The sequence below is a fragment of the Kogia breviceps genome, chromosome 3 (assembly GCF_026419965.1).
Source record: "Kogia breviceps isolate mKogBre1 chromosome 3, mKogBre1 haplotype 1, whole genome shotgun sequence".
Lineage (NCBI taxonomy): Eukaryota > Metazoa > Chordata > Mammalia > Artiodactyla > Physeteridae > Kogia > Kogia breviceps.
Genome location: NC_081312.1, coordinates 100,630,071 through 100,654,493, shown reverse-complemented (window position 1 = coordinate 100,654,493; position 24,423 = coordinate 100,630,071). Strand labels below are relative to the sequence as shown.

At 36.7% G+C, this 24,423-nt stretch overlaps 1 protein-coding gene across 19 annotated transcripts in view; it reads right to left on the bottom strand.

Moving 5' to 3' along the window:
- Positions 1 to 24,423, bottom strand: part of NEO1 (neogenin 1) — a 248,708-nt gene that overhangs the window by 159,242 nt on the left and 65,043 nt on the right. For all 19 annotated transcript variants that reach the window (XM_067029327.1, XM_059055975.2, XM_067029328.1 and 16 more), the window contains exons 2-4: positions 20,186 to 20,503; positions 14,262 to 14,537; positions 11,182 to 11,335 (exon numbers count right to left, since the gene is read on the bottom strand). In XM_067029327.1, coding sequence (XP_066885428.1) covers positions 11,182 to 11,335; positions 14,262 to 14,537; positions 20,186 to 20,503 — 748 coding nt within the window. The remainder of the gene's footprint in view (positions 1 to 11,181; positions 11,336 to 14,261; positions 14,538 to 20,185; positions 20,504 to 24,423) is intronic.

The following is a 24,423-nucleotide window of genomic DNA, read 5'->3' as shown; positions in this document are numbered from 1 at the left end:
CTCAAATCTTAATATTGTTATATTTCCTGTCTGTATCTATGCTCAACAAAAAAGTTCTGATTACAATTTGGCTTTTCATATGGAATTCTTGACAAGGAAAAAAGTCAGAGGAAACGACGACTATTCAGTCTGTACCACACTTAATAATTCTCATTGTAAGTAAAGTGCTATCTTGGCCTAAGTTTCAGTACACTGTGGGTTTGGGTAGTCTTCCTGAATCTGATAGGCAAGATTAAGTTTCTGGACAAAGAAAGGAAAACCAGAATCAGATTTGGTGACTTCTCTAAGAAATACCCTGCAAGGTCATGATTAAACTTTATCAAGTGGCCTTCCAATGTGAACTATCTTAATTATACCCTCAAATTACAACTTTATGTGATAGAGAAGCAAGACAACATATAATGGAAGAAAGCAAGAATGACTGGGATAAAAGAAACAGAGATAAGACAGGGTTTGGGTGCCTCACAAAATAAATTTACAAAAATTAATATCCTATATATTACTCTTGGACAAAATCACAACTAACTTTCATAAATGGAAAACAATGTTCACAAAAGGGAAACCAGCACTATACACATATGATACCCAGCTGAGAGGAACATAATTTGAAACACTAGTTGGTATGGTACTTTTGAAACTGAGGTATAGCAATTTATATCTAATACTTACACTAAAAAATATTCCTGATACTACTATGCCTCATATTTGCCATAACTGAATACAAGTACAGGAAAAGGCAATCTTTCTTAATGGAGCTTATTTTACTTCCCTTAAAAGAAGGCTGGGAGGAAGAACGTCCACTAGCTTATCAGAATTCACTTAACTTGTTCACCTAACATATGGTGGCTTATAGTAAAATGGCAATCAAGCTTTTAAAGCTCCAAAATTCAAAAATGCAGGCAACAGAAACAATAAGTGAAAAAGCATTCATGGTCAACGGACCCAAACTGAGTGTTACTGGACACAGAAGTGTATGTACATATGTGTCTCTGAGTAGCCGGGGGTCAGTTGAGGAGAGCCTGGTGTGCTAAGGCAGGGGTCCCCAACCCCGGGCCGCAGACCAGGACCGGGACCGGTACCGGTGCGCCGCCTGTTAGGAACCGGGCCGCACAGCAGGAGGTGAGGGGCGTGTGAGTAAGCGAAGCTTCATCTGCCGCTTCCCATCACTGGCATTACCCTCTGAACCATCCCCTCCGTTGCTTGCACTAGCCCTGAACCATCCCCCAGCCCCGACCTCCCTGGTCCGTGGAAAAACTTTCTTCCACGAAAATGGTCCCCTGGTGCCAAAAAGGTTGGGGACCGCTGTGCTAAGGAGACATTTATTTAGCAAAAGGGAACGGCTTTTGAGCAGATCAATAACAAGATCAGATTTAGTGAGGAAACAAGAGGAGTGGGGAAAAGATTAGAAGTTGTAAAGTTAGTGTAATGGTTCAGAATTAAAAAGGATGAATTATGGCAGTAACAAGAGGGGTAAAGAGAAGGCATAATGACCACTCTTAAAAAGCTGTTAAGGAGAGGGATTTATCATTCATTTATTGGTGTGCCTATATATGTCAGGTAGCAGCTGGGATACTGCAGTGAACAAAAACAAAATCAGTACTGTCATGCAACTGAGTGGGAAAGAGAGACATAAAAAATGGTAATTCTACAAAATGGTATACCAAAAGAACTTGCCAGGAAATTAGAAATAGACATTTCCCTGGAGAGAATGGAAAATAATAATATCGAGAGCACAAAAGGACTTCTTACACACCCTATTCCTCTAAAACAGCAGGAAAGGTAGGTGAAAGCTAATCTTACATGCTTTTTTTTTTCTTTAAACTTTTTATTTTGAAGTAACTGTAGATTCACATGCAGTACTAAGAAATAATACAAGAGATCTCATGTACCCTTTACCTAGTTTCCCTCAACAGTAATATCTAGTAAAACTACAACCAGGAGACTGACATTTCCACCACCACAGGGATCCCTCATATTGTCCTTTTACATACAGCCACATCCACTTCCCTCTCTCTACCACCTCCTCATTAATCCCTGGAAATCACTAATCTATTCTCCATTTCAATAATTTTGTCATTTCAAGAAGAATGTTACGTAAATAGTCATACAATATGTAACCTGTGGGGATTGGCTTTTTTCACTCAGTGTAATTCTCTGGAGATTCATCCAGATTGTTGCAATTATCATTCCTCTTATTGCTTAAGAGTCATTCCATAGTATGGATAGACATCGTCTGTTTAACCATTCACTCAATGAAGGACATCTGGGTTGTTTCTGGTTTGGGGCTATTATGAATAAAGCTGCTATAAATATACATGTACAGGTTTCTGTGTGAACATAAGTTCATTTCTATGGGATAAACGCCCAAGAATGTAAAATGTTAGGTCATATGGCAGTTGCAACGTATTTTTTCAGAAACTGCCAAACAGTTTTTCAGAGTGGCTGTACCATTTCACATTCCTACCAGCAATGTCAGAGTGATCCCGTTTCTCCACATATTTGACAGCATTTGGTATTGTCACTTTAAAAAAAATTTTAGCTATTCTGATAGGTATGTAGTGATATCTTGTAGTCTTAATTTGCAGTTCCTTAATGGCTAATGATGTTAAACAACTTTTCTTATGTTTACTTGCCATCTGTACATCTTTTTTGGTGAACCACCTATCCATACCTTCTGCGCATGTTCAATTATATGCTTTTTTTAAATACTGAGCTTTGAGATATCTTTACACATTTTAGATAATACTCCTTTGTTAGAATGTGGTTTGCAAATATCTTCTCCATTCCATAGCTTATATTTTCATCCTCTTAACAGGGTCTTCCACAGAGCAAAAAGTTTTAATTTTGATGAAATCCAGTTTCAATTTTTCCTTTTATAGATTGTGCTTTTGGTGTAAAATCTAAAAACTCTTTGCCTAGGCCCTGATCTTGATTTTCTCTTATGTTTCTTTTCTAAAATTTCAAGTTGCATATTTTACATTTAGGTCCATGATCTATTCTGAGTTAATTTTTTTACATAACGTATGAGACTCAGCTTGAGGTTCAAGTTTTTGTCTATGGATGGGTGTCCAGTTATTCCAGTAGCATTTGTTGAAAAGGCTACTTTTCCTCCACTGAATTGCTTTTGCATCTTTGTCAAAAATTAGTTGGGAATTTTTATATGGATCTATATCTGGATTCTCTATTTTATCCCACTGATATATCGGTCTATCTTTCCATCAACACCATATAGTCCTGATTACTGTAGATACATAGTAAGTCTTAAAATCAGACAGACTGATTCTTCCCACTTAAAAAAAAAAAACTTTTAACTACTCTAGTTCCTTTGCTTTTCCATATAAATTTTAGAATAATTTTATCTATATTTACAAAAAATCTTACTGGGATTTTGACAAGAATTGAGTTAACCTGTATATAAATTTGAAGAGAACTGAAGTTTTTACTATGCTGAGTCTTCTAATCCATGGACATGGTATGTCTCTCCATTTATTTAGCTCTTCTTTGATTTCTTTCATTAGCATTTTATAGTTTTTAGTATATAAATTTAACAAGTTTTGTTAATTTACACAAGATGAGAGTGACTGCAAATGCTACTGTATTTGCAATTTGTGTTCACATGTTCATTGCTAGAATACAGAAATACAATTGATTTTTATGTTTATCTTGTATCTTGTGACATTATTGAACTCACTTCTTAGTTATAAGTTTTGTGGATTCCTTAGGATTTTCTACATAAACACATCTGCAAATAGGGACTGTTATATGTCTTCCTTTCTGATCTATATGCCTTTTTTTTTGTCTTTTTGAACTGGCTAGAACTTCCAGCACTGTGATGGTGAACTTCCTTAACTGGTTCCTCATATTGATGGGGAAGTACTGTCATTTGCCATGAAGTATAATGTTAGTTTTAGGTTTCTGTAGATGCTCTGAAGTTATTTTTCTATGGGTTTTTTTTAACATAATGAATGGGTGTTGAATTTTGTCAGCAGCTTTTTCTCCACTGATTAATCTGATCAGGTTTAGGTTTTTCTTTTTTTTCTTTAATTCTTGTGGACTGTAACTGATTAATTCAGGGATATTAAGTCAGCCTTGCATCCCTGGAACAAACCACACTTATAGAACGTACAACTTTTTATTTATTGCTGAATTCTATTTGCTAATATTTTGTTAAGAATTTTTATGTTCATATTCATGGGGGATACTAGTCTGTTGTGTTCCCTTTTTGTCCTATCTTTCTCTGGTTTTGTTAACAGGGTAATAATAGCTTCAATTCCTTCTCTTCTATTTCCTGGAAAGATTGTGTAGAATTGGTTTTAATTTTTAAACGCTGGTAGAATTCTCCAATAAAACTATCTGGACTTGCAGACTTTTGGGGGGATGTTTAAATTAAAATTTTAATCTACTTAAGAGTAAGAAGGTTACTCAATTTATCTATTTCATATCGGGTTAGATGTGGTAGTTTGTGTTTTAGAGGAAATGGTTTGTCTAAGTCATCAAACTTGCATGATGTATAGTTGTGTATAGTATTCCCTTATTATCCTTTTGATGTCTGCAGGGTCTGTAGTGGCATTCCTGGTTCAGTCCTAATACTGATCATTTGTGTCTTCTCCCTTTTTTTTTTTCCAGTTTACTGATTCTTTCCTCTGTCCCATCAGTCTCTTGCTTAGCTCATCTACTGAGTTTTTCTTTATTTTGGTTATTGTCTTTTCTCAAAATTTTCCATTTAGTTCTTCTTTAAGTTTTCTCTCTTTTTTTTTTTTTTTTTTTTTGTGGTACGCGGGCCTCTCACTGCCGTGGCCTCTCCCGTTGAGGAGCACAGGCTCCGGACGCGCAGGCTTAGCGGCCATGGCTCACGGGCCCAGCCGCTCCGCGGCATGTGGGATCTTCCCAGACCGGGGCACGAACCCGTGTCCCCTGCATCGGCAGGCGGATTCTCAACCACTGCGCCACCAGGGAAGCCCTTCTCTTTCTTTTTGAAGAGACTTTCTATTTATCTGCTGAGATACTCTATTTTTCCATTTGCTTCATGTGTGTTCATAATTCCTTGTTGAAGCATTTTAATGATGACTGTGTTTAAAAAACTTTTAAAAATATATCTTTATTGGAGTATAATTGCTTTACAATGTTGTGTTTCTGCTGTACAACAAAGTGAATCAGCTATATGTATACATATATCCCCATATCCCCCTCCCTCGAGCCTCCCTCCCACCCTCCCTATCCCACCCCTCTAGATCATCACAAAGCATCAAGCTGATCTCCCTGTGCTATGCAGCAGCTTCCCACTAGCCATCCATTTCACATTTGATAGTGTATATATGTCAATGCTACTCTCTCAGTTCATCCCAGCTTCCCCTCTGCCGCCCCCATCCCAGATCCTCAAGTCCGTTTCTACGTATGCATCTTTATTCATGCCCTGCAACTAGGTTCATCAGTACCGTTTTTTTAGATTCCATATATCTGCGTTAGCATACAGTATTTGGTTTTATCTTTCTGACTTACTTCACTCTGTATGACAGACTCTAGGTCCATCCACCTCATTACAAATAATTCAATTTTGTTCCTTTTTATGGCTGAGTAATATTCCATTGTATATATGTTCCACATCTTCTCTACCCATTCATCTGTTGATGGACATTTAGGTTGCTTCCATGTCCTGGCTATTGTAAACAGTGCTGCAATGAACATTGTGGTACATGTAACTCTTTGAATTATGGTATATGCCCAGTAGTAGGATTGCTGGGTCATATGGTAGTTCTATTTTTAGTTTTTTAAGGAACCTCCATACTGTTCTCCATAGTGGTTCTATCAATTTACACTCCCACCAACAGTGCAGGAGGGTTCCCTTTTCTCTGCACCCTAACCAGCATTTATTGTTTGCAGATTTTTTGATGACGGCCATTCTAACTGGTGTGAGGTGATACCTCACTGTAGTTTTGATTTGCATTTCTCTAATGATTATTGATGTTCAGCATCTTTTCATGTGTTTGTTGGCAACCTGTATGTCTACTTTGGAGAAATGTTTATTTAGGTCTTCTGCCCATTTTTGGATTGGGTTGTTTTTGCAATACTGAGCTGCATGAGCTGCTTGTATGTTTTGGAGATTAATCCTTTGTTGTTTCATTTGCAATATCTTCTCCCATTCTGAGGGCTGTCATTTTGTCTTGTTTATGATTTCCTTTGCTGTGCAAAAGCTTTTAAATTTTATTAAGTCCCATTTGTTTTTGTTTTTATTTCCGTTACTCTAGGAAGTGGGTCAAAAAAGATCTTGCTGTGGTTTATGTCAAAGAGTGTTCCGCCTATGTTTTCCTCTAAGAGTTCGATAGTGTCTGGCCTTACATTTAGGTCTTTAATCCATTTTTAGTTTATTTTTGTGCATGGTGTTAGGAAGTGTTCTAATTTCATTCTCTTAAATACAGCTGTCCAGTTTTCCCAGCACCACTTATTGAAGAGGCTGCCATCTTCTATTGTATATTCTTGCCTCCTTTGTCAAAGATAAGGTGACCATATGTGTGTGTGGGTTTGCCTCTGGGTTTTCAATCTTGTTCCATTGATTTATATTTCTGTTTTTGTGCCAGTACCATACTGTCTTGATTACTGTAGCTTTGTAGTACAGCCTGAAGCCAGGGAGCCTGATTCCTCCAGCTCCATTTTTCCTTCTCAACATTGCTTTGGCTATCCATGGTCTTTTGTGTTTCCATATGAATTGTAAAATTTTTTGTTCTAGTTCTGTGAAAAATGCCATCAGTAATTTGATAGGAATTGCAATGAATCTGTAGATTGCTTTGGGTAGTATAGTCATTTTCACAATGTTGATTCTTCCAATCCAAGAACATGGTATATCTTTCCATCTGTTTGTATTGTCTTTGACTTCTTTCATCAGTGTCTTATAGTTTTCTGTATACAGGTCTTTTGCCTCCTCTAAGATCAGGAACAATACAAGGGTGCCCACTCTCACCACTATTATTCAACCTAGTTTTGGAAGTTTTAGCCACAGCAATCAGAGAAGAAAAAGAGATAAAAAGAATCCAAATTGGAAAAGAAGTAAGACTGTCACTGTTTGCAGATGACATGATACTATACATAGAAAATCCTAAAGATGCCACCAGAAAACTACTAGAGCTAATCAATGAATGTAGCAGGATACAAAATTAATGCACAGAAATCTCTTGCATTCCTATACACTAATGATGAAAAATCAGAAAGAGAAATGAAGGAAACACTCCCATTTATCATTGCAATAAAAAGAATAATATACCTAGGAATAAACCTACCTAAGGGTTCTGTAAAAATCTCTGTCAGGTAATTCAAAGATCTGTCATCTCAGTGTTGGCATCAACTGATCATCTTTTCTCTTTTGAGATTTTCCTTGTTCTTGGTATGAATGAGTGATTTTCAACTGAAATCTGGATATTTGGGGCATCATATTATGAAACTCTGGATCTTACTAAACCTTTTGTTTTCAGCTGGCTTCTTCTGACACCCAGAGGAAAGGGGAGGTGCCACCTCATTTTGTCAGGTGGAGGTAGAAGTCCAGGTTCTACACTCAGTCTCCACTGATATCTGAGGGGGAAGGGGGGACTCCTCTTTACCCCTTAGCAGGGTTGGGAGTTCTGGCTCCTCACCAGGCCTCCACTGATACTACCCCCCTGGCTGGGTGCAGTAAAAGTAACTCATTACTGTTCCCCACATGGCATCCAATGACACCATGAAGAGAGGGTGTCAATGCTACATGGTGCTGAAAGTCCTGACTCTCCACAGGCCTCCTCTGATACCACTCCAGTGGAAAAGGGAAGTTGGGAAGGAGTGTCTCTTATTGCCAGCTGGGATAAAAGTCCAGGCTCCCCGTGTGTCTCCACTGATACAGCAGGGGTGGGGTGGGGGCCTCAATACTTCCCAGTTGGGATGAAAATCTTGGCTCTCTACTTAGCCTCTGACACCATATAGCAGGGAGGATGGGAGACCTCATTACAACCTGGTGAGGGTGGAAGTCTAGGCCTACCACTTGGCCTTTGCTGGCATGGGAGAGGATGGGGCCACAGTTTCTTATGTGGTGTTTGGCTGGAGTAGGAGTGATTATAGTCTAACAGTTTTTATCTTGCCAGGCTGCCTCTTTCCTGGTCTTTTGGCTAGAGAGAGCACACTTTTGGTAGAGCTTTTCTGTTTATGCCTAGTGGTGTTTCCAAATTATCAGCTTCTTCAGCTCAAGCTGGGACATACAAAGCAAAAATAAAAACCAGGGAACACACCATCATGGTGTTCCTTCGGTCTAAAGGCCCCTAGCCAGTCAATCTTCCTCTCTCCACCTTTCAGAGTCTTATTATGTTTGTTTTACATATAATGGCCAGAGTTTTTAGTTGTATTTAGCAGGAAGAATACAGAAAAATACTACTCAATCTTCCCAGAAATGGAAGTCCTCTACTTGTTTTTTAAATACTCTAATTTCTCTACTATTGTCAACTGTAATAACATTAAGCATCTTTATAACTATAACCTGTTCTTTTGCAGCTGGGTTCTAATCTATCATTCCACTAAAACACAACATTATTTAATTACTAAATTACATTTTGCTGTCAGTCACCTTGCACTTTGGCATCTGTATTTTCTAAATTCTCCCCCTTTCAAATAAAACTACTCAATGAATGGGATACACTTCCACCACCATCCCCACTTCAACACCTATGTTTGGTTTGGATCTGAACAAATCTGATCAAAAGATTAAGTAAATATATCAATTCTTAAGACATTTATAAAAGCCATGGAAATGTTTTAAAATATTTATTTTCAAAGAGGTCTTCTTAAAATTAACGATAGAGAAGGCTGTCTAATAATTTAAAATTTTTTTTACTAGAGCCAGCCCAGTTACTACCTGGATTTCTAGCCACTTTTTTCTTTCAATTTCTAAATTTCTTTCGAATTTGAAGTCTAAACAATTTATTAACTAAAGTCCATCTACATATCTCATAAGGCTCTGGGAGAAATAGAGATATTTTGAGTAATTACCTGCATCTAACCTGAAGCACTCCTGTGTTCCATTCACCTACTTACATTTTCCTATACTACATTCAGATATTCAACCAAAATATATTGGTCACCACTATCCCTACCCATTATATGCCAAGCACTGTGCCAGGGTCTGGAAACATCAATGTGAACAACACCAACACTGTCCTGCTCTTATATTCTTCTGAAGCTTCCTGAGACAGTGATATATCAAAGCAATGCTTCTCAGACTTTTCCACCATATAACCCAAGTATTCAGAAGCCTACAGAACTCAAGGTTGGAAACAGTCTACTCAATCTTATGTCTTCTATTTATCCGTAAAATTCAGAGTAATATTACTAGGAAATTACTAAATTTGTCTTAATTTTCTTCATAGCACTTACCATAAACTAAAATTTCATATGTTCATATGATTATTGCCTGACTCTTCAGCACTGGAATATGAGCTCCGTGAGAGCAAAAACCTCTATTTGGTTCACTACTCTAGTCCCTGCTAGAATAGGGCCTAACATAATCAGCATTCAATAAATATTTGTTGAATAATTACTGAATAAACAAATGAGAATCACAGAAATTCTCACTTTTATTTCTTACCTAAGAAATCAAACTCTTATATTATTTATCTTCAGAATGTACTTCTATGATTATGAAATATAAAAGTTTAAAAAATAACCTATCTCAGCTTTCCCATTCCTGATACTTTGTTCTAACATGCAGCCAATTAAAATTTCTACTCTAAGAGCTTGAAATTTGTATCCCCTATTTTAAGGTTCCTTACGTTTCGGGTAGCATAAGTTTAAAATAATTCCCTTGAAGTCTTAGAAATTCTTTGCATAACATTTAGCTGGGAAAAAGAGTGGGGAAAAAAGGAAGTAAAATACAGGCAGAAGTTGGTGACTGCATAGGTATTCAGCAAGAAATCAGATGATACTGAAGATGATACTATCAGTTTTGCTAACAGAACATGTGAGGAACAATCTGATTGTATTCTAGCATCCCCACTGATCAGTAAAGGTTGATCACCAAGGTGACTAGTCAGATATCCCTTTCCATGTCTTGTTTACTGAACGACACAAATTAAGATTATCTGCTTACTTTGAATTACTCAACTGGGAAGCTCTATACCTGCTCTGTCCAAATCAATAGCCACTAGCCACATGTGGCTACTGACACTTGAAATGTGGCCAGACTCACTCAGGAACAGAATTTTAATTTAATTTTATTTTTATTTAAATGTAAAAGTTGAAGCAGCATTAAACACAAACTTCACTGTTTTGGTAGAACTAAATTTCCCTTTTCAGCTGTACACTGTATAAATTAGTATATTTAGTAGTGCGTGTATACTAGAAATTTTAAAATTATCTTTGTGGCTTACATCACATTTCTATTTGAAAGCACTGCTCTAGGACAATGGTTCTCAACTGGGGACAATTTTGTTCCCCAAGAGACATCTGGCAGTATCTAGAAACAGTTTTGGTTGTCACAGCTTGGGAGTGCTATTGCATCTCATGGGCAAAGGCCAGGGATGTTACTAAACATCCTAAAATGCACAAAATGACTTTGTTTTGTAAACAAAACATACCTAACTACCACCACCACCACCACCACCTCAGTTCTCTTACCAGAATACAACTGAGAAAAGTATCCATTACCTAAGGAAGTAAAGAGGGGGGTTGGGAGAGATGACAGGTGGTTGATGTCAACAGAAAAGGCTGGTGTGTATGATGAAAAATGTGTGATCATACAAGGAAGCTGGTATGACTTTAAAAGGCAAAAACAAAAGAATGAGGAATACATTTTCTTTTACTGTTTAAGTAAAGGAAAAAACTACTATTGACAAAATGCATATGAGAGTAAGTGAGACGTCTCAGGTAGTCAGGATCAGAAACTCTTGCAAAAATTTTGGGAAGGAGGTCCTAAGGCCTGAATTTAAGTGTACGGCAGCTCAGAAAAAAACCAATGGAATAATTATCCCTTAATATCTTAAAAGCATTTTTTTCTTTAAACATCCTAATCATATACAGCAATATAAACATAGTTCAGGAATGATAAATGAGCATCATGATATAGTTAAATAAAAATGAAAGATATAATCGTTTTAAAATTAATGAATAGTCCCAAATAAGATCAAACCAAGTCTCACACTAAGGCTGAAAAGGCTTTTAGGCAGACAATTTTACCTTTCTGTGTCAAGTGCTTCCTCATTTTTCATCCATCTGATGGTTGGAGTAGGAAGTCCCGAAGCAACACATGGTAACACTGCACTCTGACCAATGACTCTGACTAAGGAAGAAGGTTGTTTCAAAAATACCAAGTTTGATGTAACGTCAGGATCTAAAAAAAAAAAAAAATTTAAACAAAAGACAATAATTAAGAAAGCACTTTACCACTTTAATGATAAAGAATGGCAAATTCCTATTCAGTCTGTGTGGCTTTATACAACAAAATAGTTTAAGCAAAAGTGACAAGAAAATTCCATTTAAATCAGCAAACATTTCTTAATAATTTCTATGTGCAAAACTTTGTGCTAGGCTCTCTGGGGGCCTCAAAGATGTATAAGTTATAGCTCCTGCTTTCAATGAGCTTACTGGTCACCTGAGTGAGATCTGACATGAATCCCCTTCATTTTAAAAGATAACATAAAGTAAATGCTTCATGAGTGGTACAAACAGAAAAAAGACTGAGCAAGCTCAGGACCATTAGCAGTATCCTCCCCACTCACAGGGATACTGTAAGTGGTTTCTTTTCCTTCCCTACGTCTGTGTGTCACTTCTGAAAATCTTTGATCTTCATCACTTTGACTTTCTCACTTAGACTGTCAAACCTTTGATTTTATAATGGTGCAACTAACAGGCTACCACTATACGTGTATTCACTTCATACAGCTGCCCTCTTTGAGCATATGTAAAGGCCATACTCGTAGGGTAGAAGATAGGGTTCTCTACTAGATGGCGGTGATATTTCTCATGTTAAGTTTTGAGAAAAAAGACTGTTCTCAGGCAAAGAGATGTGACTCTTATCCCCATACTCTTAGAAAAAGATGTTCTATAGCCATGGTAACAACCACCAGTGCTGGCTTTAAACTTATGTAACCAATCGATGACAGTTCTGTAGCTATGGTAACAAGTAAACACCATCTAATAGTTCAGTACAACTCGCTTCAGTGAACATGCCTTTGAAAGCCAACCAATGAGTTTAACCAATGCCTTTAAAAGTCAGCCATTCAGTGGTGGAATCCCTTGCTTCTAAGGCTGACACTGCTCTCATCTCTGTAACCAACCATAAAACATGCTTCTATTACTGACATCAACCCATCCCAGCCTCCTAACCAACACACCAAGAACAATGTCTTCCCAAAAATTTTATAGGAGATTAGCAGTTTGCATTATTCCAAGACGACTATGCTTCACAAGCATAGCTCTCCCTTAAGTAAACAAAACATTCTGTATTTTTTGTTTCAGATATTTCATGGTGGCTCATCCTTTTGACACCAAGAATCTTATTTACTTGAATCTGGTTTTAGGATTTGCTTGACTGCTACCACAGATTTAGAGAAAAAAATATGACCTCTGTCTGCTATCAAATATGCCCTCTGTCACATAAAAACAAGTCAGGAAGTAGGCAGGAAGACATCGGTATATAGCAATAGTTCTTTTTCACCTTGAACTATTTACCTAGAATTAATCAAATTTTGATCAAAACAAACAAATCTGAACAAATATTTATTGGCTACTATGTGCCAGTTACCATTCTCGGCAGCAGACAAAATTCCCTGCCCTAGTTGAGCTTACATACTAAAAAGGGGAGAGAGACAACAAATAAAAGATATAGTATGTCAGCTAGTGATATGTTTTCAAGCAAAATGAAGGGGGAAGGAGAAAGCGCTGGGAAACAAATGGAAGACTGTTGTTTTAAACAGTGGTCATAGAAAGCTTCACTGATAAAGTGATATTTGAGCAGAGAGGTAAGACAGTGAGTCAGGCAGAGATATCTGAGGGAAGAGGATTCCAGGCAGAGAAAATGGCGAGTAGAAAGACCCTAGAGCAAGGGCATGTTTGGAGTGTTCTAAAAACATAAGGTGGCAACAATCACAGAGTGAGGGAGAGAAGGGTATGAGATGTAAGAAGAGAGATGGGGGAGGGAGGTAGTATTAAGGTTATACAAAACCTTACAGGCCAAGGACTTTTAACATGTGCTCTGAGATGGGAAACCATTAGGAGGTTTTGCGCAAAGATGTGACATGATCTAATAAACATCTTAAAAGATAACTGTGGCTGCTGAGCTGAGAATACACTGGGTTAGGAATGATAAGGGCAAGAATGACGATGACAAAGAAAGAAACTGCATTTAAAAAAATCAGTTCAAGGCCCATTAGGAATATTCTCAAGAGTGGCTGCTCATAACATTGGATAATATTGGCCTCCCTTTGCAAGCCAATCCATAGGCTAAAAACATGCCTACAAAATGGTTATATATAAAAACTGTCCAAACAATGTAGGGATGGTCCAACTCAGATTTGAAATGAGAAATATGGAAAGAATCAGGCATGTAGCAGTGGGAACAGAAGCTGAAAGGTCATGAAATACCAAGAGGGGAGAGGGACTATGATGAGCTACAAGTGAGAGGACATCATGAGAAAGCAGAAGTTACAGAGCTGAGAAAAGATGCACAAAACAGATTATGAGGAAAGCCAGTAAGGGCAGAAAGAATGAGAACCCACAAAAGAGAAGGAAAGACAGAAAGAGGAGCGTTCATTAAAATGGGGGAGCATCACAAAGATCCAAGAACTCTTGCTCACCAGTGTCTCTAGAGATGCTGTACTAACAGTTACTACTCTGTCCATCCCTTATATGAACCAGCCTGAGTGAGTCTCTTATTCTTATAAGTAAAAAGACTTAACTATAAAAACAACCCTATTACAGGGAGGTAAGAGAACTATAAAAAGTACGCTATTGGGGGAGAGAGCAGAAGATAGAGGTTTGACAAAAGACACAGAGCTAATGTTTCTTTGGCCACAAAGAACGCCACAGATACTGAACATACTTTATTGCTTGGTAAATTTTTACTGACCAACACATTTGCTAAAAATCTGTCTGGTATGTTTTCTTCTTTTCTCTCCCTGTAAGAAACTGAAACTCCTTATGCTGACATTAATATCTCACCCCACACCTGTAACAGTGTTTATTAAAAAAAATTCTAACAGAACAATTTTTATCCATTAATAAACATAAAATCATCAGTGCTGATAATAAACTAATACCTGGAAGAACTTTTAATTCAACTTCATCACTATACTTTGGTGGCCCACCACTTTCAACTATGCAGCGATAGAGTCCCCCATCTCCTTCAGTTGCGTTGCTGATAACTAGTGTTCCACTTGGAAGTTTGTTAAGTCTATCATCCAGAAGAAGAGGCTGTCTGTTATGTTCCCACCTCACAAATGGGACCAAATCTGCATTAACTTCACAATTCAGAATTGCACTGTTCCCAACATAAACCGAAGAAGGTTCTGGTTGGCTGGAAAATCTTGGAAGACCTAGACAATAAAGAAAACGAGAAAATAAAAAGTAGTTAAATATTACTTTAAAATGTAGTCATAGGAACCAGGAGCAAGTCAGCCTGTGTGGCCACATGTGTAGTGGAACCAGGGTCAAGAAGGTCCATGAGTCAGGAAATTGGCTACATACAGGGATACAGATCAAGTAAATAAATGTACTAGGAATAACTGGAGTCAGATTCCTCACAGTTGAAGAAGCAAGGTACAAATATTAAAAGCAGAAGGGTAGAATAAATCCCATGGTATTGCACTAGAACAGAGGTATCAGTGTAAACTTAACAGTTTTATAAAACTATAGATGTATATAGATAGATGTATATCTGGATATAAATGTATATGTGCAAAATATATATACATTTCATATACAGTTATTACAGATACACATACACATATTAACTCTGTCCAGAGAGCCCAGAATCAAGGTCCCTTCAGTAGCAATGTGTACATATGGTGACCTAATCATGATTTCTAAATACTATTCTCCACTAATGCAGCTTGGAGAAATGGCTGATTCTAGGACTGGAGTAGGGAAAGAACAATATGAGTCTGGAAAATATTGTGAGAGAAAGTAAGGAAGTATCTAAAGACTAACAGGGACATATCAAAAGGACACAGAAGTCAGATCAAAGGGAGTTTCCTCTGGCTAAATCTGGGATAATGATCATTAATGCAGGAAGAATCAAGAATGGATGCTAAAACTAGTAAGTGAAAGTTGGATGAAGAATAGAATATTTACAGAGTATCAAATTACTTCTTGCCAAAATACTTATTACTAATTAATAAAAGTACAAAATATTTATTAACTTTAGAGTACAGAAACATAATACAGACAATCTTAACCAAGTAATAAAAGTTAACATCACCAGTAATGGAACAAAACACCACATGCTTCCTGGTATGATGCACTAATAATAAAGCATCACTTCTGTGATATTTCTCCCCAAAATACAAAATCTGAATCTATTCATGGAGGAAAATTAGAAAATCCGAAATGAGACAAGAATAAACTGAAGAACGGTTTGAGATCGTAAGAATCTAAGGAGAGAACTACTAACTAAAACTTGTAACCCTGGACCAGAAAGGAAGGGGGATGATGGGGCAAAGTTTCTGCTTTTGTTTTTTCTGCTACTAAGAACATTACTGAGACAACCAGTGAAATATGAATTGTATCTATGGATTAAATGATAGTATTTTATTAAGGTTAATTTCCTAATATTGATGGATGTTTACTTAGGAAGAGGTCCTTGTTTTTAGGAAATACACACAGAAGTATTTAGGTTGGGGTAACATCTGCAACTTACTCTTAATGGTTAAGAAAAAATTTTATGTGGGTATGTGCGTATTAGATGATAAGCAGATGTGGTAAAATGTTAACAATCGGGTAATCTGATTGAAGAATATATGAGATTTCTTGGTTTCATTCTTATGACAATTCCATAAATTTATAATTATTTCAAAATAGAATATTAACCAAAAAAATGTAGTCATAAATACTTTGTAGATGCCACAGAATGTAATGGTTAAGAGCAGATATACAAGGATCAACTGCTCCACATCCTCATTTGGTACTGGCATACTTTTTGACTTTTAGCCACTCGAACAGGTGTGAAATGGTACCCCATTGTGGTTTTAATTTGCATTTTCCTAATGATTAATGATTTTGAGCATCTTTACATGTGATATCAACTATATCTACATTTTTTCTTATTAAATGTCTGTTCAAGTCTTTTGCCCATTAAAAAATAGGGTTGTTTTTCTTTTTACTGTTGGTTTGTAGTAGTTATTAAAAATTGCAGCCGTGAGTTCTTTTTTAAGCATATACTGTGAATATTTTCCCCAATCTGTGGGCTGACTATTCATTTCTAAAGGTGCCTTTGATGAGCAGAACTTCTTATAATAAAATCTAAATTATCTTTTTTTTTTTAAAAAAAAGAGCAGATATACAGAAAAAACTAGTGGTTACGGGGTGGGGGGAGTCGGGTGGGGACACAGGGGAGGGGGAGTGGAAGGTACAAACTATTGGGTATAAGATAGGCTCAATGATGTATTATACAACATGAAGAATATAGCCCATAATTTTATAATAACTGTAAATGGCAAGTAACCTTTAAAAATTGTATAAAAATTTAAAAAAATTTTTAAGTGACTCTGATATGCTCAGAACAAACAAAATGTTTCTTCAAAGACTAGCAAACATTAAATAATGAGAAACATAATTCCAGGTTTTCTAGTTCTATGATAGTCAATTAGTCTATATGGAAATGACACACATGTTGTCTAGCTCTGCTACAAATTTTTTCTTATTTTTTATTTCAAGGGTATTTTTGAAGGAAAGAAATAAAGATAAAATTAACCAAATACCTACTTTTCAGAAATCGGAAAATTTGAAGCAAGAATTAACAAAGATAAACAGAAACTAATAAAGTAGAGGAAAAAAGGAATCAAATAAAACCAAGAACTAGTTCTATTTTTAAAAAGTCAAAATATTCTCCCTCCTGTGCTCTCATGAAAATGAGTAATTTTTAAAAATATAAACCCACAACAACATATGGGAAGTTGGCAGACAAGAGATTTCAAAAAGTTTCTAGATAGGGAAAGCAGATGGAGGAACTAGTAACTGACATATCGAGGCAGAAAATGCTGCAGCTTCTTTTGCTCACAAGTAGGAGGCCAGTTTGTCCTGCTGTCTTTGGAGAATTGCAGGAGAAAAAAGAGAGTGGGAGTGAGGCATGGGATTGACAAGAAGGGATTAACAGTGTTTGTATTTAGACTACCCAGTTACCCCACCTTTGGGCACAAAACACCCACAGCCAGGGGACTGTCAAGGCAGTAAAAGAAAAATTTCTGCTGTGGAGATATGAGACAGCCCAGAGAAAAAGACCTCTCATATTTAATTCTATGAGCTATCTACTTAGTGTGCTTTCAAAAATTCCCCTTCTTGTTTGACTTAGCCAGAGTCAGTTTCTATTGCTTGCAAACAAAAGAACTCTAACCAATAGTTTTTCAGAATGGCAATTTAGCAGGAGCATATTTTTTTTGGCAGCATTTTTAAAACAATAGTTTCACTGAGGTACAATTTATATATGATAAAGGCTACCATTTAAAGTGCACAATTCAATGGTCTTTAGTATATGCAAAGTTGTGCAACCATCACTATCATCTAATTTTAGAACATGTTCACCATCCCCCAAAGAAACTTTGTGTTCACTTGCAGTCATTCCAGTTCCTTGTACCCACCCCTTTCCCACCCCTTTCATGCCCTCATTTCCCCCATCTCTGGTCCTATTCTATTCTATAGAAATAAAGATTTGCAAAAGTTTGTTCACTATACTACTGTCTATAACATCAAACAATTTTTATCCATTAACTGTTCATCAAAAAGGGAATTTTTAGATAAATCACAATATACACAAATACAATGGATACTATGCAACTATTAAAAAGAACTTCTATTCATGTCTTAGCTTAGATATTATTTCCTCCTGATACCCAGGCCAAGAGCAGGTTAAACAAATCTCCTACAGAATGTTGTTTGCAGCAAAAGAACTTGGGTTTTGTATTAAAATTGCCTATTTACTTAGATATTAGGTCAAAAATGTTTCCTAAAGGATATGAAAGGTAAAAGGAATGATGAACAAACCTAGCAGAGCAGAAGAAAGAGAAGAAAAGGTGGAGGACAGGATTAATAGGCAGTGAGGAAGCCGTGAACAAAGACTAGAGGCAGAGGATGAAAGGGAAGTGAAAACATTCAGTACTGCCAGAGCCTAAAATGAGGTGAGGGTGGTGATGGTGGTGGGGGGGGGCAGGGACAGAAGCAGAACCGAGTATTAGGAATGAAGCTGGAAAAGTGGTGGTCAGCTCACGAAAGGACTCAACAGGCCTGTTAAAGAGTTTAGACAGGGCTTCCCTGGTGGTGCAGTGGTTGAGAGTCCGCCTGCCGATGCAGGGGACACAGGTTCGTGCCCCAGTCCGGGAAGATCCCACGTGCCGCGGAGCAGCTGGGCCCGTGAGCCATGGCCGCTGAGCCTGCGCATCCGGAGCCTGTGCTCCGCAACGGGAGAGGCCGCAGCAGTGAAAGGCCCGCATACCGAAAAAAAAGAGTTTAGACACTAACTTGATGTTGTTTACTGGAGAGCCACTGAAGGGTGAGAAAGAGTGCTCTGACCACAGAGTAGAGACTGGGTTGGAGGAGGGAAAAAATGAGGTGGCAGACAGTTAACAAGGTTGTGATGAGGGATGACCAGGAGTAGCCTCAGGAAGGAGCATGTAGATCAAGTACAGAGGAATTAGGAAGCAGAATTCACTGTATTTGGTGATTGGATGTGGGGGACAGCTGAGAGGAAGGAGTCAAGATTAAAAGCTCAGCTTAAGAACGTGAATGATAAACAAAAGCTGACCTAAGTGACATTATAGGGGCAGTCAGCCATAATGCTAACTTATTTATCAACATTTTGGAGAAAGTATGGCAAAAAGATTTTTGAAAGAAAGAAAAGAAAGAGAAAAGGCAAACTGTCAAAAGGCCTGATTCTTTTCTCCTTTTATTTTTTCATCCTCAATCTGTGATTATGAAATAATTACAATGGCTGTACATCACACTCAAATTCAACTTTGAGTATTTGGCTGCAAAGAGAAAAAGAGCCATCACACTCTGAATGAACAAGCAAATACAACCTGTAGGGAGCAGGAGGTGGGAAGCCATGATCCTAGAGTAGGAACAAGATGGGAAACTACTGTCTCAGTCATATCCTTTGTTCACATGTTAGCATTTCACCAAGGTGAGAATAAATATAAGGCTTAAAGATAAAACAATTTTTGTACAATCTGACCCTTAACAGAAACTTACTTCATCTGGTTCTCAAGTGTAGAAACACTGATCTGAGGACTATAATATCTACTACAAACAGTATGACCTCTTTAGGAACCATAGCTTATCTTTCTAGATCTTTAATTGTTCTTACACTTTCCAACATTTTTCAAACAGGAATGCTCTAAAAGAGAGTGAATTTTTCTCTTTACAACTTTCTGCTCTTTATATATATACACATATATATCCTACGGATTTTTTTTTTAATTTTTAATTTTTGGTGGGCCTTCTCTAGTTGCGGTGAGTGTGGGCCACTCTTCATTGTGGTGAGAGGGCTCCCCACTACGGTGGCCTCTCCCATTTCAGAGCACCGTATCCTACAGATTTTTAAATAGTCCAATTAAATGTCATTTCCTTGGTTAAGGCATAAAGAACCAAGACTGACTATACTACAAGTTTTACAAAATCATGCTAAATGGTTATGCAGGTAGGTTAAAAGTTCACAAAGTGACAATTTTCCTGCACAACTTCTTTTGCCATTTCCAAGTTAAAAAGATAAAAAGACCTGGCTCAGTACTTCGGATAGCAATTTTAAGCCATCTAAACCATCAGAACATGGAAAAGTGCTGTAGTTTACTCCCTACAGCACTGATCAAGTCCTAGCATAATCCTATACACCTGGTATACGCTCAATAGATACTTGTTAAATGAGTGTATTTGCTGTAACCAGTTTAATGAAAACTCTAAGATAATACTGCTTTTATCAAGATTTACCCTTTATAAAAAATTTGAAAATACAAATAAATTACTCAACAAAACTTACCTGCTACTGTGAGCTTGGCTGTTCTGCTGACAATAGTTCCAAGACTCTCAACAGTGGCCACACACTGATAATAACCTTCATCAGGTTTATTGTGTTTGGAATGCACCACATTGCTAATAAATAAAGACCCATCTGGGAGAAGCTGGCGTCGATCGTCTGACACTAAGTTTAAAAAAGTTCCATCTTTTTTCCATTCAATTTTTGGAGAAGGCTCAGAATATGCTGAACAGTTTAGTATACCAGAAGAGCCTCTAATTGAGAGGGTATCCACTGGTTCCACCAAAAAATAAAATGGAGTGAATGTCCGAATGCTGGATCCTGCAAATAATAAAGAAAAAGAACAAAGTTAAGCAAAACTTTCCTCTACTACTGCTGTAAGTAAGAAAATATTAACATGTCCAAAAATTATTCTTAAGTGGTTTCCCCCTTAGGTATGATACACAAATACAGTCATTTCACTATGAATATCTAATAAATAAAATCTACTTTTTATTAGGAAATCAAAATTTGACCCATTTAGAAGAACATTAGGAAAAAAGACCCTGCTAGCAGAGATAATCCAACCTTGTTAGATGATATGAGTATCTAGTAAAAGTTTTATTTCAAACCCTACAATGGGATTTAGAAATATTTAAAATTATGGTATTCAAAGTGAAATTTTCTACAGCATGTAAAGGAGGTAGAAAATTGAAATGATTCTTTGTTAATACGGTATCTCTTCTATGTTTACCAGCTGTATTTCTTTCATAAGTTCACTATACACACCCTTTGTCCATTTTTCTAGTGGATTATTCATCCTATTGACTAAAAGCAATTTTTGGACATAGCTATCAAGTTTTGTAAATGTTCTTTTTTCTAATTTGATATTATGAGTTTTTGTTATAAGAAAATATATTTTAACTACATAAAAGTAAATTTGTTACATTTAAAAAGGTTTTCTTTATTGCAAGAATATTTTTTAAAATTCAGCTTTGTTTTGTGCTAGTACTTTTGTGGTTTCATGTTCTATATTTAATCTTCATCTAGAATTCATTTTGATGTAAAGACCACTGGAGGGATCAGGTTAATTTTTCTAAGTCTTCAGCCAGTTCTTTGAACATGGAAAAAAACATAATTTAAAGAAAACATTTGCTATAAACCCTATATTCTCAGCTAGAGAAAGCTTTACAACTTAGTTTTACCTCTTTTTTTCACGAGAACTACTAATCAACTCCTTTGTGAACAACTCGAGTTGGAATCAGATTTCTTCATATGAACAAATGAAACCAAAACTTTTTCAAATATATATCTACACAGCCCTTTATTTATAGGTTACTTACATTATGAATTTAAGTATGACACTAATTCTTTATTACATAATAAAAGAATAGTTATAAATAAATATGAAACACACTGGCAGAGAAAAGGAAATAATATTCACTTGGTTTAACATTTTCCAACACTTACAATGATAAACAAATTCCAAATAGACTAAGCACCCTTTCCCAAACACCACGAGGGGTTTCAATCCCCATTTGATGAATATGAAACTGATTCTTCAAGTCCTAAAACTCTTGAAAGTGAGCTTTAGGAATTTTTCAGAAGTAACCTACAGTAATTTGCTTCTTATTACTATAAAAATTGTTATATTGCATTAATTTACTGGAACTATAGTAAAATAAATCAAAATATAAACTTCAGGGCAGTAAAAAATGGCCAAGGGGCTTCCCTGGTGGCGCAGTGGTTGAGAGTCCGCCTGATGATGCAGGGGACACGGGTTCGAGCCCCGGTCCGGGAAGATCCCACATGCTGCGGAGCGGCTAGGCCCGTGAGACATGGCCGCTGAGCCTGCGCGTCCAGAGCCTGTGCTCCGCAACGGGAGAGGCCACAACAGTGAGACGCCCACGTACCGCAAAAAAAAAAAAAAAAAAGGTTAATTAAGAAAAATTACCTTTATACCTTTTCTGTACAACTATTAAGTCTTCATTACACCACCCAAATTTAAACTCAGAGTTGTATTAGACTGGCAGTTAAATTATGCAAATTAACGATTTAAAATAGTCATTACCTATATTAATAAATAAAATTAATTTAAAACTTTGGACAAAGTCTTTGCCATTTGACAAAATACCAAAAAAATTACACCAATGTAAATATTTTACAGTTTAATGTTCTATCTTGATTTTGATTTTATTTCATTTTAAAAGCCTATGCCATATCAACCAAGTTGAACAAGAGTATATGTGCTCAAAAAAATTAAGAAAAAATTATACTCATGAACGTTTACAAATGCTTTTGAAAAATCAAGGCACTTCAAAATTTTACCAAAAATATCCATCCATTCAGTATACTTAGAATATAGCATTTATCATCTTTATTTATCATCTTTTATTCCCTCAGCAGGGGGTGACCTAAGATATTCTTCCTTCACTTAAAATCTCTCAAAGGCTTGCCACTACTTTTTATTTTTAAAAAATCTAAATAAACTCCTTAACTCGCTTGCCACATCACTCTGTGATTGGCCTCTGCCTACTCTCCAGGCCCCTCCCCTTGAATCGCTCTTCCTTCATCCGGTAAAGCATGCTGCACTCCTGCGAGTCTCATACAACATCTGCCCTCTTCACACAAGCCATTCCCACCAGCACCCCTCTCCAATTAACTAGTCTTCCCTCAAGTTCAGCTTAAATATCACTTTCACAGAAAAGCTATCTGTCCCTAAAGCCCAGGCAAGATTAGTTTGCCCTGTTACAAGCAGGTGTGGCATACAGTAATCTACCCACATAGCACTTGAAATGTATTAATCTTTAAATGTTTGTAATAACTTGTTAAGGCAGAGAGAGTCGCAGATTTTCTTGGTTCCTGGTACCCTTATTTGTTCAGTAATTTTTTTCATGAATTCCTTAGGCTAAAAGAAATACCTAAGAGTTCTGGTTGTTAGGTTCAAATGAATGAATAAATACTTGGGTCTTAACAAGTTAGTACCCGTTTGAAAAAATAATATACATAAATTGAAAAATATTTTAATTTCATCTTTCAGTAATCACAATTACTTATTATGGGATGTGTGCACCTACTGGGCTTTGCACAACTTCTCAAACCTTGAGATCCCATTGGATATTGCCATCCTCATTTCCTGTTCCACACATTTCTGCATGATACTTGCTTTTTATCACAGTGACCACCAAAAACCCAACTTCACAAAGATATCGCAGCATCACGATGAAAGCAGCACAATCAAATGTTGAACTGTGAAATACCTTGACCTAAAAGTTTACATGGTGTCTAACAGATATGTTTCTCTAGTCTGAAATAGTCCTGTAAGTTCACTGAGGTGCTGTGGGGTATCTCAGGGTACAGTTTGGGAGCTGCAGGCTTACAATCTATCTTTCTCCAGTGTTTTTATTCACCATATTCCCAGTGCCCACCTAGCACAGTGGATGGTATCAATCTTTAGATTATACAACCAGATAACTTCTAAAAACTTCCACTGCTTAAAGTATTAATGAGACCACAGGTTCCATTCCAATACTAGGCAATTTGTATCATTCTTTGCATAATAAAACTAACAAGCGGGGTTTTCATTAATTTTGATGAGTTTTTTTTTAAAAATTGTATAGAAGAGCAAAGAAAACCAAGAAGAGCCAAAATAATTTAGAAGAACAAAGTAAAGTAACTGCACTCATCAGTTACCAGTATTTATAAAGCTACAGTAATCAAGCCACTATGTTCTGAAACAGGGAAAAACAGAGCCACATAACAAGCTACAGAGCCCCAAAATAGAGCTATATACATGTGGAAACTTAATATGCAGTAGAGATGGCATTTCGGGAAACTCAACAAATGTTACTAGGGAAACTAGTTATCCATAGAGGAGAAAACTGGGACATCTACTCACAACATATAATAAATTAGACACGTGTTTCTGTGTATCAGGCACTGTTCTGAACATTATTTACATACTAACCACACAATCTTCACTACTACCTTATGAGATAGCTACTATTATTATTCCCATTTTAAAGGAGGAAACTGAAGCACAGAAATGTTAATTAACTTGTCCAAGGTCACACAGGTATAGTAAATGACAGAACCAGAGTGTGATCTTAACCACACTACACCACCACTCATATACATATAGAAAAATACATTCCAGACTTATGAAAAAATTGAGTCATAAAAATTTTAGGAAAATACAGGGAGAGAGTACCCTGGAGTTAGGCAACCTTTTAAATCAAAATAGGAAACCTCAAAGCTAGAAA